General features: G+C 37.8%; 2 protein-coding genes across 3 annotated transcripts in view; one reads left to right on the top strand and one right to left on the bottom strand.

Moving 5' to 3' along the window:
• The window catches only part of LOC138011713 (cytochrome P450 11B2, mitochondrial-like), a 21,631-nt gene that overhangs the window by 1,641 nt on the left and 4,990 nt on the right, over nucleotides 1-15,000 (bottom strand). Inside the window, exons 1-2 of one of the 2 annotated variants that reach the window (XR_011124774.1) lie at nucleotides 10,092-10,826; nucleotides 9,433-9,632 (exon numbers count right to left, since the gene is read on the bottom strand). Coding sequence is in view for 1 of the 2 variants with exons in the window: in XM_068858844.1 (XP_068714945.1) it covers nucleotides 9,607-9,632 (26 nt within the window). In the remaining variant the exon portion in view is untranslated. Of the gene's footprint in view, nucleotides 1-9,432; nucleotides 9,633-10,091; nucleotides 10,827-15,000 lie in introns of those variants that run through there. The other variant, XM_068858844.1, reaches the window with a different exon arrangement.
• Nucleotides 2,281-3,520, top strand: LOC138010741 (melanocortin receptor 4-like). Its single transcript, XM_068857714.1, has one exon. The coding sequence runs from the start codon at nucleotides 2,304-2,306 to the stop codon at nucleotides 3,240-3,242; it is 939 nt and encodes a 312-aa protein (XP_068713815.1). The 5' UTR covers nucleotides 2,281-2,303; the 3' UTR covers nucleotides 3,243-3,520.

Genomic DNA, 15,000 nt, shown 5'->3' with positions numbered 1-15,000 from the left:
AGTTAGGGAAAAAGGGACCATAAACCATTTTAAGGATCAAAAGTCTGAGAACAAGTGAACAAGGGAACACGAGGAAATTCTCATGGGAACAAGGAGACAAGAAACCACCAAACCCACCCTTCTCTGGGAGGCCCGACATGCAGTTGCCTAAACCTTACTTAGACTAACTTGTTAAAAGGATCTTTTTTGCTTATCGCAGAGCAATTCTGACAATTCAGAAATGGAATTACATTTTTTACTTCTTTGACGTCATTAATTACCAGGACCCAACTGGCTCGGCCAAGGTCTTTTGCGTATAAATCAAAGGCTCGATAAAAAGCGTGGATACACTTCGAGGAAATTTTATAAAGTGATACAATGATCAAAAAATCAAATCTTTTTTTCCTTGGATTTCAAAAATACGTTAACTGAACACTAATTGGTTAAAGTTTAAAGCCTTAATTTCCAAAAGAAAGTTGTTTAATTTAACTGGAATTTTCCAATTTAAAGTCTTAAAATTCCTGAATAGAGGAGAAAATGACGCCAAGGACTCACCAGCATAAGAATGCAATGCGTTGTAGGCGACTGAATTAATATGCAGCACGGGAGTTTTGGGCTTTCAGATTTTAAAACTTGCGTTTTGCATGCATAATAAACTGCGTTTACACGCTGAAATTTTAAGCTATTGATTGAATGACGTCACTTTTCCCTAGATCCAACCCTCTGAGATCCAGTCGGTCAGTTTAGAACGTGAGCAATGGCGGACCGTGAAATCCAAAACTTATACTCAAAGTAAACAACCTTTGGATAAAAATCAAAGCTCAAAATTTTGCCAGGCAGATGTTAAGCAAACACACTTTAAAAATCTGAAGAAAAAAACAGGAGGTGATTTTTTTTATCACAGTACCACTTTAAGTACTACACTCCAGACACTATAGATATTTCAACGAGAAGTTAAAAAACTGGAGAAAAATAAGCGTCACAGGGACTTTAAGGGATTTTTAGTTTTTTTTTTTACAGAACAGGAAGTTTTCAACCAAACTGTAGAGACACTAATAGCAATAGAGAAAGGTATGATTTTTGGTGGACGAACAAAATAACTTATTGTGGCTTTCAGTAATTATAACGCACCAACGCTTACTCCAAGCAGGGTTTGTAGCACATTTTGGCGAAGTCTATAAGTACAGTTCTCCAGAGACAAGTGCTTCTCTAAAGTAAACAAAATTTTATTTTCTAAAGAAACTGTGGTACTGCGTCGGTGGGAAATTGAAAGAAATTGATTTTATCAAACGAGTTGATAAAGGTCGAATAACCACCGTGAAAGATTTGGAAAGCTGACGTTTCGAGCGTTAGCCCTTTGTCGGAGCGAAGAGGCATTTCCTTCAGCTCGACCTCGCGGTATGCGAAATCGAGCACTTATCTCATTCTGAACGCAAGAATATTGTTTCGGTGAGCTTCCCGGTTCGTTTATACTAGATGACTGGTCTTGCTAATTTGTAACTGCATTCAGAACAGTTCTTATGAACTGCTGAATATTGGATCCGGAACTGCTGGAACTTCTTTTAATTTCTGTTCTGCCATCTTGTTCTCCAGAATGCGGCGCACGGGAAAGGACATTTCCGGACATCACTTCCTGTTTTGCAAAATCATTTCCGCTTCCTCATCTTTTAGATCGAACATGTTTTTAGTTGTATCAGTCATCTTTGAGCAAACTGTTCTGTTTTGAAATGTTCGTGATATCAGTCGTCATTACTATTTGTCCTAATTCATTGCGTCTTTCAAAACATGACTGCTTTGGGTTGAAGAATAAATTACTTATAAGAATAACAGAAAGTTTCCTGTATTAAGAAAAAAATTTCATGTATTAACGAAAAATCGAAGCTGAGAGTCCAATAGCACAGTTGACTATAAATTTGTATTTTGTTCCTTTTTCGATAATTATCATAAGACATAAAATCGTTGACATTCCTAAAATGTGGAAAGAAGTCAGTCTTTAGCAAAAAAACCATCTGCTCGGCTGGTTAAATTGCTTTATTTTCCATGCAAATACACCATATTCGGATTCTCAGTATTGGACTGGAACTAGCTTGCAATGGAAGCTAATGTGGGGTAGATATTAAAAAGTATTTGCATTTGAAAAGGTTCCCCCGCATTAGCCTCCATTGCAAGCTAGTTCCGGTCCAATACTGAGATTATGAATATATATGGTTTATTGATACCTAGTGGATGGCATGTATAGTAAATTAAAAAGCATAAATTTTGATCAAGACATTTGAGCTTGTAACGTCAAGCCAACACGAACAAATGCATGTAGCCACGGAGTAATGGCTACAGCAAACGTTTCTCGACACGAAAAGCAGAACAATTCTACGACTTTTGAACAATTTTTTTGCTCGTCAGATTTAAGTGGTGAAATACACGGCCAGTTGATATTTATCTCAGCTTTAAACGCTTTTCTGTCCATTACTGCTTTTCTTGGAAACACTTTGGTTCTAATTGCTCTCCGCAAGGAGTCGTCACTTCATACACCATCCAAAGTGTTGCTAGGAAACCTTGCAACAACTGATCTTTGCGTTGGTCTTATTTCGGAGCCACTCTATGTTACGTTATTGGTGACTATATTGCAGGAACATTGGAATATTTGTCTCTACTTACTGGACCCAGTTTTTGTTTCAAGCACTATTTTGTGTGGGGTGTCTCTGTTGACAGTTACTGCGATAAGTGTGGACAGACTTCTCGCCCTGTTGTTGCGTCTGAAATACAGACAAGTTGTAACTTTGAAGCGAATCAACCTTGTCGTAATTACGTGTTGGGCTGTGTCCATTGTCTCTTCATCAATGAGGCTTTATTCGGATCCCACAATAACCTTGCGGTACACCAATATAGTTGTTCCACTATGTTTACTAACCTCGATCTTCTGTTACACGAAGATTTTCGTCACCCTTCGTCATCATCACCATCAAGTACAAAACCAAGTTCAACAACTGAACCAAACCAATCAATTGAACATAGGGCGATATAGGAAGGCAGTGTTCACTGCACTGTGGTTGCAATTTACGTTAGTCGCTTGTTATTTACCACAAGTAATACCAGTAACTTTGATCATTCATTCGGAGCCGTCTTCATCTGTTGCTCTTGCTTGGAGTTATACATTTACTTTAGTTTTCTTAAACTCCTCATTAAACCCGATTATTTACAGCTGGAAGATAGAAGAAGTGAGGCAAGCGGTGAAGGACACAATCAGACAAGTTCTTTGTTGTTAATCGAGTAAGCTCATATGGAAATATATCATCCTTAGCCTATCGCGAAAAAAAAAAGCGATGGTTAACGAATAAGATTATTCTCCAATAGCTGTAGTTTAAACTAAGAGTGATACTCAGTTTAGTTCAAGTTTCTTGTAGATATGTTAATGAAATTTCATTTTTTGGTGGAGTAACAACGGTTGTAAATCAAAACTGAAGTTGCACTTCATTAACATTTCTTTGTAATCTTCAATATTAAACGAGACGAGAAAGCTGAATAAATGCCAATTCTACCTCGGGTGGACTGCATTATTTAAACATGGTGGAGTTAGGATGAGTAGTACCCAAGCAGAAATCCGAGAGATCTTTGTGGTGTTTGGATACGGAAAGGTAACATATCGTACGATACAAACTGCTCTGCCTTTGAAATGTTCATGGCATCAGTCGCCATTTCCATTTGTCCACATAAGGTTTGTCATTCAAAACGTGACAGGTCTACTTTGTGTGGAGAAATACATCACCTATAACGGCAGCCAGAAGTTTCCAGAATTTACAAATATTTTCTGAAATTGAAAATACTAGTTTCTAGCCCAATAGCTGGATAATATTGTTGTCGTTAAAAACTCCTACATGTAAGGGTGTGAAAGAATCATTCTTTGGTGGTAAAACCAGCCGCTCAGCAACTTAAATTGTACTTCCACTTAAGTCGATAGCTCAGTGATGGGATGTTTGACAAATTAAAAAGCGTGAATTTTGATCATATCTTTTCAGCTTGTTGCTAAAATCACGCTTTCACGGTATCGTGTAGCTATTGCAGAGAAATGACTACAGCAAAAGTTTGTAAAGACAAAAAGCAGAACTATTTTACTCCGTTTGAACAACTCTCAGGGGCACCCAACGAGAATATTGTTCAAAACCACTTAAGAGCTTCTGCCTGAGAGACCGGGCAGACTTGGAAATGAAGGTCGGCCGATTTCGCTTAAAATTGGTACACAAAGTACTTATGTCGACTAATGTAATATGCCAAAGTTTCAGCTTCAACGACTTTTTTTAGCCGTTCTGGATATCAGCCCCTCAGGGGTCCCCAGAGGCTGATTTTCAGTGCAATTTTGGCCACTTTTAAATCTCTCTTTTGGCAACATGAAATTAATTTCAGGCAAAAACAAAACCATCTTTGTAAAGCCCTATCCTTAGGCTTTTATGGGTGAGAACATTAGCTCATGGAAATGTTTCGCTAGCCTGTGGCTGTTATCACAACTTGGTCATATTTGAAGCATATGGGAAGAAACCGGAAATGGCCTGTTTTTCAGACCAAATATTTTCCATGCCCATGTTTTATATCTTGAGGTCTTAGTATCCCTGCAAAGTTCAGCCCTTAGTTTAGTAATATCAAGAAAAAAATACTAAGGTTGAGGCTTTTTACTAAGAAAAAAACTTACGAGAAGATGCTTAACCAGGCCACTTCTGGTTAAAAGTTTCAACAAAGCGTGTCTGCAAAAATCAGCCATTAATTTCGATTATCTTTTTCCTTCCAAGTTATGGTTAAAAGAGACTCTGAAGTTAATTGTCACCGAAAGACTTGCCGTTAATAAGAAATTTTTATGTGTTTGCTTATGTGCTTTTATGTGCTAATTGTTTAATTGTCGGAGCATCTGCAGAATCAATGAAACGAGCGGTTAGACTTAATCAATAAACGAGTGCTATTTTCTTCACACGATCTCGTGCAAAGTGTAGTTAGCCAAACCGTAAATTAAAAGCTAAAATGTCAAGATGGTTTAGGCCTATCACCAAAACGAACGCTTAGTATACGAGTGCTATTTCTTCACACAATCTCGTGAAAAGTGTAGTAAACCAAACCGCAAGTGGCCTGGTTAACCATCTTCTCGTAAGTTTTTTTCTTAGTAAAAAGCCTCAACCTTAGTATTTTTTTCTTGATATTACTAAACTAAGGGCTGAACTTTGCAGGGATACTAAGACCTCAAGATATAAAACATGGGCATGGAAAATATTTGGTCTGAAAAACAGGCCATTTCCGGTTGCTTCCCATATGCTTCAAATATGACCAAGTTGTGATAACAGCCACAGGCTAGCGACACATTTCCATGAGCTAATGTTCTCACCCATAAAAGCCTAAGGATAGGGCTTTACAAAGATGGTTTTGTTTTTTGGCCTGAAATTAATTTCATGTTGCTAAAGAGAGATTTAAAAGTGGCCAAAATTGCACTGAAAATCAGCCTCTGGGGACCCCTGAGGGACTGATATCCAGAACTCGGCTAAAAAAAAGTCGTTGAAGCTGAACTTTGGCATATTACATAAGTCGACAAAATTACTTGTGTAGCAATTTTAAGCGAAATCGGCCGACCTTCATTTTCAAGTCTGCCCCTGTGTCTCAGGCAGAAGCTCTTAAAAATACAGTTGTTAAACGCATTTTAGTATTTAAACGGTAGATATAGGCATATTTTTATCCCCTAAAAATTTTTCATCTGTTCGGATCTCCTAGCTGAAAGTTTAGTGATCTGAAAATTATAGGGATCAAAACTTATCTTTTCGAAAATTTCAGGCAGAAAAAAGGCTCCCGAAAATTCTAGGTAACCTTTTTAGTAAAAATCCATTTTATACCATTTTTTAGATGTTCGAAATCCTAGGACAGGCAGGCAAGCAAGAAATTTTACAACAAATGTTCCGAAAATTCTAGATCTCAAATCGTCTTCCGAACAGATATTTTCCGAAAATTGACGTTGGGTGCCCCTGAACTCTACTGCTCACCAGATTAGCATAGAGAGTAGCATAAAAACTATCTTCAACCTGGTCTCCTTTTGAAATATTTTAGTCACCATTATTGTTTGCTTGCTTAAACGTCGTCTTTGAAAACATGTCAGTTTTCTTTATGTGGGGGAATAAATTATTTAAAACGGTAACATGAAAGTTCCCGAATTTAAGAATTATTCCTTGAAATTGATATTACAACTTCCGTGCGCGCTAAATAGATGGATTACTTATTCATATTTTTGTCCCTTTTTCAATGTTTACTATCAAACAAGAAAAATTAAAGTACTCCTAAACCCGAGTTTAAAAAGTCTTTGGCAGTCTTTGGCAGTCAAACCAGCTCCATCTCTTGTTTGTCTAAGCTGATAGTTCATATATGGCGTATTTGACAAATGTTTTGGCTTGTATGTCAGATTATAAGTTGTATTTGTTTTCTTTTTCTTTTTATATGTATCTTGGTATTCAAGTGTAATGTAAACTTCTGTTATGTGTTCGATAAAAATAAATAAATTAAAAAAAAAATAAAAAATAAGAATAATTCGACAAATGAAGAAATCAAATGGAGGAAAAAAAAAAAAGAAAAAAAAAACAAGTTAAGCATAAATTTAAATTTGATCAAGGCTTTCCATCTTGTAGTTAACTTATGGCTGCAGGGCTGAATGGCTACAGCAAATGTTTCTGACGAAAAAAAGCAAAACATGGTTACGACTTTTACACAACTCTACTGCTCACAGATCTTAACCGCTGGAATATACGACCAGTTGGAGTGACGTCACTCGTCACCAATCCCTCATTGCGCGATCAACTTCACCTGGCATGGCCAAAGCGGGAACTTTAAAGTTCGATACATTTTTACATGTTATAGAGATACCAAAACCGGATCACAAAGATGGAAATTTCTGTAGTAAAATTTTACCACCTTATGTCGAATTCAGAAATTATTGACACTCCGGAGAAATGCAGGGAAAAGTGCCTTTTCGTTATCAATAAGTTAGATCCGGGTTCTCGAGTTAAAACATAAGTTATGAAACGTGGAACTTGGCTACTGAATGATAATACTTGTTTGAACTGAAGATATACACCTGGGGACTCCCCACAACTGTGACAACTGCGCATTATTTTTGTGACACTTTCGGAATCACTTTCAATATGTAAATGACGCTCTTACCCAATAACATCAGAATTATGACTAAAACTTCTTTTCAACAGATGATCTTCCGGATGTATTCAATTGTTAATAAAATCATGAAGAGACGAAGATATAGCTGCTAAAAATTACGGTCTCCGGGCTGAAAATTCGCTGGATATATACAAGTATATCTATTTTGGAACCGCCAGTCGCCGTGTTTAAAATTGCACCGGAAGTTAGATATTCAATCGCTTAACCAATCACAAAGGCGTGATGGTAAACTCTTTTATTTTACGACCAATCAGAAAAGTGTCCAGATTCTGGGCTACGAGCAGGTGACTCGTATCAGGCGTTTTTTTTTTTCTTCAGTCCCCTTCTGTTGAAAACTGAGAACGCCTGATCGCAGGTTGTGTATTTATCGCCAGTTTTACAGAAATGCTCCCTTCAGTATAAGGGTAAAAAAAAGTGGATATGATCTTCAATTTTCCCGCAGAGGAGCTTTTTTTCTCAAAGACATCGGGAATTAATATCGATAACGTTAAGTACACGCGATATCATGACGTGATATAAGTTGTCAATCAGCACTATTTGTTCATGCAGTAAAAGGTCGTCTTTCAAAATATGACAGGTTTAATTTAAGTTGAGGAATAAATTACTTATAAGGTTAACAGGACGTTTTCTGAATTGAAGAAAGATTTCCTGAAATGGATAATGCTAGCTTGCACATGTTGCAACCAAGTAATTCACTTGACTATAAAATTAATGTATATTTTTGCCCTTATCGCGGTATTCATCATGAAACAAAAATTGCTACTACACCTAAACTGTGGAAGAAAAGTCAGTCATTGGTAGTAAAACAATCTCCCAGCCTAGTTAAATTCAGTTTTATGAAATCTATTGTTCATGGATGTCACTTGTAATAAATTAAAAACATGAATTTTGATTGAGGCATTTCAGCTTGAAGTTAAAGTCGCGCCAACACTTCAGATAGTCATATCGCTGCGGCAGATTAATGGCTACAGCAAACGTTTCTGAAGACGAAAAGCAGATCACATTTATACGACGTTTCAACAACTATATGGCTTACCAGATTTAACTGCTGGAATACACGGCCAGTTGACATTTATCTCAATTTTAAACACTTTTCTATCCATTACGGCATTTCTTGGAAATACTCTGATCATAGTCGCTCTTTGCAGCGAGTCTTCGCTTTATCCGCCGTCCAAACTCTTGCTGAGTAACCTTGCAACAGCTGATCTTTGTGTTGGTCTTACCGTAGAGCCTCTCGTTGTTGATTTTTTGGACAATGGAAAATTTGTCGCTTCTTATCTCAATAGCATTGTCAACCTATGGAATTGTACTTGTAACTCTGTGCCTAGGAGTAGCCTTTCCAGTATCAAAGTTTTTTAAAACTTTTTGAAACAAACTCTGACAAGCATTTTGCGAACAACATTGGACGTGGCAAGCCCGTGCACTTGGTCTTTTGTGAGATCAAGGGCATGCCATCTTTCGTAGCACACACTAAATTGTTCTTTTTGATATTCATGTATGCTGACATTATTGTGTACTTTTTAGCCTTTTTAACTAAATTTTCTGCTTGGGCGGCACTTTGCATTGCATGGGTCCTTTGGTCTCGTTCGTGCTTAATAACAATAATGATAATGACTGAAAAATTTCCATTCTTTTGTTTTAAGCTGATAAACAATAATAAACTGCATTTACACGCTGAAATTTTAAGCTATTGAGTGAATGACGTCAATTTTCCCTAGATCCAACCCAATGAGATCCAGTCGGTCAGTTTTGAACGTGAGTAATAGCGGACCATGAAATCCAAAATTTATACTCAAAGTAAACAACCTTTGGATAAAAATCAAAGCCCAATATATTGCCAAGCAGGTGTTAAGCAAACACACTTTCAAAATCTGAAGAAAAAAAGGACGTGATTTTTTTTTTATCATAGTACCACTGTAAGTACTACACTCCAGACACTATATATATTTCAACGAGAAGTTAAAAAACGGGGAAAAAAATAAGCGTCATAGGTACTTTAAGGGAATTTTACAGTACAGGACGTTTCCAACCAAACTGTAGTGACACCAATAACAATACAGAAAGGTATGACTTTTGGTGGACGAACAAAAGAACCGAATCTTTTGTTTTCATCCTCCAACATGGCGGCGATGACGTCACGTGAAAACATCCCGTACTTATAATAATCAGTTTATTCACTCCTTTCGTAGTTAAAACTAAAGATGGGCCAGCAATTTCAACTTACATACAACGGCTAATATAAATCTAAATATAACTATCACTTACTCTCTGTGGTAAATCTCGACAACTCTCCTTCCAAGTCTGGAATGCAATCATCTGGTCCGCAAGCCTCCTTCAGCTTAACAAATCTTGAAACAGCATCGTCGGCAACAGCGTTGAAGTTATCAAGATTTTCTTCTACAGTCTTTGGGCGCATCACTTTGGGAGAAATAATTTGTCTTAACCTGTGCCACTCTTCTCCATCCCTAAAATTAAAGACAAATCAAAGATGCGGTTTTTTTCTTGCAGACATCACAAGGTTTGGAACAGGTTTCGTAACAACTAGCACTCACTTGTGTACGCCCAATTTTTATATCCAAGTCTAAGCATTTGAGACCTATTTCCAACAATAATGTTAGTGTTGTATTAGGGTTAGCGTTAGGTTAAGATTAGCGTAAATCCAATTAACTGCGCAAACCTTATTAATCTGCATGAGTTTCGTTTCTTGCGTTAAATAAACGGTGATAATAAACAATAAACGTGAAGCAGGGAACTTTGGCACTTGCGCTGTTCCCCTGGGGCGATAACAAATCCCGATCCTTCTTCGTCGTTCCTAGAGGCATTAATCCGAGCATGCAATTAATGAATGCTTGCTTCCTGATTCAAAATTCTGATCAAATTTCGTGACATAAAGCTCACAACAATAAGCCATCGTAGCCACGTACGTCACACCTAATCCAACACTTCCATTTTTACTTCGCGATGCGAAATCCAAAAATCCGGCATCAATCTTTGAGGATACTTCTCTTGAGCTCGAAAAACTTTCTCAGTGTCATTCGGATCGATGATATGGATCATTGTGTGACCGCTAAAACTTTCCTTATAAATAGGGCCATATTTTGCGAAGAGAGATTTGCTGAGCTTGTGTCCCTTCGCAAAGCCTTCAGATTTGCGATAAAATTCCACGAAGGACCTAAAACCTCTTGCAGGACCCGGGATGTCTTCGAATGAGCGCACTTGGGAAGCGCCGACTTCTGCTATATCTGGGTTCTTAACACAGAAAGCTTCGCTTTCCTCGAGCGGCTTCGGTTGCGTTGTTTGTGGTCGCCAGAAAACTGACAAGGCCTGGCATCGTCGAGTTTCTTGAAGAATATTCTTACAAATTGTAGCAAGGAACATCCTGGAACTGAATATTTCGCTGTAGCGTGGTTACAGTGTCAGAATTCCTTATTTAGGTCGGTTGGGAGTCAAGAGTCACGTCATGAAGGAACGCCGCAGACATGCGAGGCTCTCAAAAGTCACGCAATTTGAATACAACAACAGATGAATCTCCGGACTTGTATTTTGTGCTTTTAAAGAACTCTTTCGAGGGCATAATTTGCCAGTAATATCTGACAGGCTCATTGATTATGGGAAAGAACATTGCGTATTGGAAAACGCAATGTCTTTGGGCTTGAAGTGGCATAGGGCCAGTTGTAGGGCTTTGTGTCAAAATCATTACCATATGCAAATTGCTGATAAGTTGGGCAAACCGGGATTAACATTTAACCCCTCTGGGGCAAACCAATTGCCACATAAATGAGAAAGTTTTACGTACATGTTTTATCTATCTATCTATCTATCTATCTATCTATCTATCTATCTATCTATCTATCTATCTATCTATCTATCTATCTATCTATCTATCTATCTATTTATTTCTATCGGTCCATTACCTCTGACCGATTTGCCTCGAAATCTGATTGGTTGTTTTATTTATCTATCTATCTATCTATCTATCTATCTATCTATCTATTTATTTATTTATTTATTGTCTATCGGTCCATTACCTCTGACCAATTTGCCTCGAAATCTGATTGGTTGTTTTGTTTGCTCTCTCATTGGCTGGCGAAACTGGTGCGATTTAGAGCAAAAAATAGTGCGATTTGGGAAGCCAATCAGGTTGCAAGGATCACCAGTGATTTCTTTATGGATGTAATAAAAACATTAATTTGCTTACGGCTTCAAAATATAGGAACGTAACAGGCAGAATGGCATGTTTCTTAGGCTCCCTAGTCCGCCAATAGGGAGCTTAAGGAGGCTCGAAATAGTTTCTCCTGTTTTCAAACAAATAAACATATTATGTCCTTAGATACACTTAGGGTAATCATATTAAAAGCGAAATTTGGCCAGGGTATTAAGTACCCATCGTAGATTTCTGACATTATATTTTCCTTGAAAATAACGTTACCATGGCAACCATATACCATATATTGAGCCTTAAATTGAACATATGTTGTTTTTTTTGAAGAAACGGGACAGTAAAATTTTCCCAGTCAGCGTTACCGGATAATGTTAGAAATACTCTCTAAAATATTTAAAATTCAGCAAAATCTATCGGGCAGTTTTTCGGAAAAAACAGTTCTTTTTTTCACCAACAGAATTTTTTTTTAATTTGAAAGACAAACGTTTTAAATTAATCTAAGCTAGCATGCAAAAAACGAAAAAAATTCACCGTCTGGAAGCAGAGATATAAGCGAGTAAAGTTGCAAAATCAGGAAAAATGAGGGGTTACAAAATCAGCAATTAAGCATGCGTCACCAGCTCATTCGAGTCCGCGCGCGAGTGGAGCTACAGACCAACACAAACGGATTGAAGTGACCATTAAACCGTTTGTGTATAATTTTTTGGTTTTTGTAAATAGGAGATTTCTATTTATATTCCTTATATATGTAGCAGGAGCCCTGGGCTCCTGATATAGGAATTATGAGAAAGGTGAGCGAAATTAGCGATGTTTGTTTATTTCTGGTATATTTTAGTAGATCTATTTTCTCCTTGTATATTTTTTAATGTTTAATATTTGGATTTATAATTTTTTTCTTTTGTTATTTTGTACTTTTTAATAGCTGGGTGGTCTGCCTGAGTATGGGTCTTTGACTCTTTTACGGACTATCCGTATTTGTTTTGTTTTGTTTTTTTTTTTGTATTTTGTAAGTTGCCATTAAATTGTAATAAATAAATAAGTAGAGTGGGTTTCAATCGAGTGTCGTAAAACCAAAACCAAAGTGATTACTTTGGCCAATCAAAAAGGACAGAGACAATCAAGTAAACCAAGCAAAACTCGAAGTAATTACACGTAGCCGACAAAAAGCGCGGGAAAATTTGCACGCGCGAGCCACGATTGGTTTTGGTTTAACTTCTGATTGGTTGCAAAAGTGGCGAGAAAACTTTGAACCAATCACTGAGTGAAGTAATAAAAAACCAAAGTAATTCGCTAATTACTTTCGACACTCAATTGAAAACCGCTCTAAATAAGTAGATCCATTTGAATCATGAGCTGACGCAAGCACCTTACAAATGGCGTGTGTGGCTTACGCGCGCGCTCTCAGCTGAAAACCCTTTCGAGCCTGCCCACTGACGTAATTTTTGGGGGTGCCTTGCTATGGATGTAATGGTTAAGTAATTTGAGAGGATTTGGCATTATTTTGGTCAGTTACCAACGACCCTAAATATGACTTCATCATGCCACGCCCATGGTCACGTGACCAATAAAAGAAAACTCTAAATTTGTCTACGTGCTACGCAATTTGGGTATTTAATCAGTGGTTTGATATTTGTATTCGTTTTTGCATCCAGCCAAGCATGTTTTTCTTTTTATTTTAAAAAAATTTCTTTTTGAAGAGATAAAAGATACTGAAATAACCATAACATTTTCAAAAAAGATGATTTGAAAAAATTAAAACTTAGCTATACTCTGTATTTGGGGGTGAAACGTGCCATAATTTAAAGACTGCTGGAAATTTAGCTTTTTCTCAAACCGGAAGTCAATTCGTTTGCGCATGCGCAGTTGATCTGAGAACGAGCGCGAGGAAGAGCGAGGAAAAACTTTGGATGGAAACAACAGTAAGTGCAGTGATTTTTGCTTGTGAGTGACTTTTCTTGTCATCTCACGATATGAGGACGTCAGTCACCGGAAGTAAATTTCACTTCCCTAGCAACGCGCGAAAAATCCGTCTGTGGGGCCTTAAGCACGCGTGTTTTTGAGACGCGGAGGGCAACCGGAAGTGAGCTGTTGTCCCTTTTAACTTGTCTTCACACAACCTCATTTACATTGCTAAGTATTGTTTCTCCATTAGAGATGATTAATAGAAAAATGTGGGAGACGCCACTGTCCTGCCACGCGGAATGTTCTCTTCCGGTTGCCGGTCCGCGTCTCAAAAACGCGCGTGCTTAAGCTCCCTATTGAAGACGCCCACAGCAACGACAACGCCACGTAGCAAGAATATTATTAGTGAAAAAGGAAAAATAATCGTGGTTCACGAGCGGCACGCATTTCCGTGCATTTTTTTGCCATTTTTTTACAAAACAACAACGTGAAGGTACCAAACCTTAGGTTTGACGACAGCGCGAGCATACAATGAACCATTTACTTTTCTACCTTTACTTTAAAAGCGTTAGTACCTATCCAGTTACAGGATAGTTCGTCGTACAACGTGAACAAGATAGAGCACAGGCAGCCCAAGCTCGGCACACGATTTATAGACTTTGTATGGGAAAATTAACTTTGAGCTTATAAATGCGAAAATAAGCTGTAAATGTAGAAATAAACTTCACTTACCTCTACGTACAGTTGTCCTCGTCTTTTCTGTGCAATTGGAGTGCAAACAGTGTCCGTTTTAGACGGGTTTGTGGCTTACGAATTTTCGTTAGTTTCATTAAGAGAAGAAAGGCTCCCACAAATTGCTCTCGCATCACAAAGCAACGGACCGAATCGCCATAAAAACACCACAGCCTTAAGGCCAGGTAAATTTCCTATCACATCAACTCCACTCCGGGACCACACAGTGATTTTTCGCGGATAAATTCCAAATAATGATCGCCTTTCTATAACCTCCCCACGCGCTCGGCTAGATGTGTGGCTACGGCCATTATAGCTTGATGGCAATCATATTACATTCTACTACATTATATTACAAAGTCCCAACTTTTTGTCCAAAATATGTGCGTTACGCAAAACAAAAAAAACGAGTGTGAATGTTTCATGAGGGGTTCCAAACACCGAGAAACAGATGAAAGCACGACGCCGTAGAGTGCTTTTATTGTTTCGAGGTGTTTGGAACCCCTTATGAAACACGAAACACGAGTTTTTGATATGGCTTCTAAAAGTATTCACACTTCTTTAGTAATTTGGGGGTATTGTTTCAGTGATTTAATTTCCCACGAGATTATATAATTAATATAATTAAAATATGCGAAATTCGTTGTTGATTGTTGGAAGCCATTAGAGTGAAGATGGCAGAGTGTTCTGGTGTGAATAGCGTAAGCCGTTTTCGTTTTCCAAAAACTAGGAAGAGAAATCAAAGTTGTTAGAAGAGAGTATCCCTAAGTCAAAAGCTTAGAAAAGCAAACAAGCGATTAAAAATTTCGCGAATGGCAGGTCAATAGGCAAGTTTGGTCCGGGTGGCGCCGTCTGTACAGAATTGGCAAATATGGATGCCAACACTATAAATTACTGACTAAGTTTGTCCAGTGGGAAGCGTACTATTGTCCTTGTGTTGGATTTGGTTGTGATCCAGAAGACGTGTGGTTTTCATCTGTGTTTTTATTGGGTATCAAAACTCGTGCGTGGGACGAACTTAGCCATCTTTTATTGGC

This window comes from Montipora foliosa, chromosome 7 (genome assembly GCF_036669935.1).
Source record: "Montipora foliosa isolate CH-2021 chromosome 7, ASM3666993v2, whole genome shotgun sequence".
NCBI classification, from domain to species: Eukaryota; Metazoa; Cnidaria; class Anthozoa; order Scleractinia; family Acroporidae; genus Montipora; species Montipora foliosa.
This window is presented reverse-complemented; position numbering and strand designations above follow the sequence as displayed.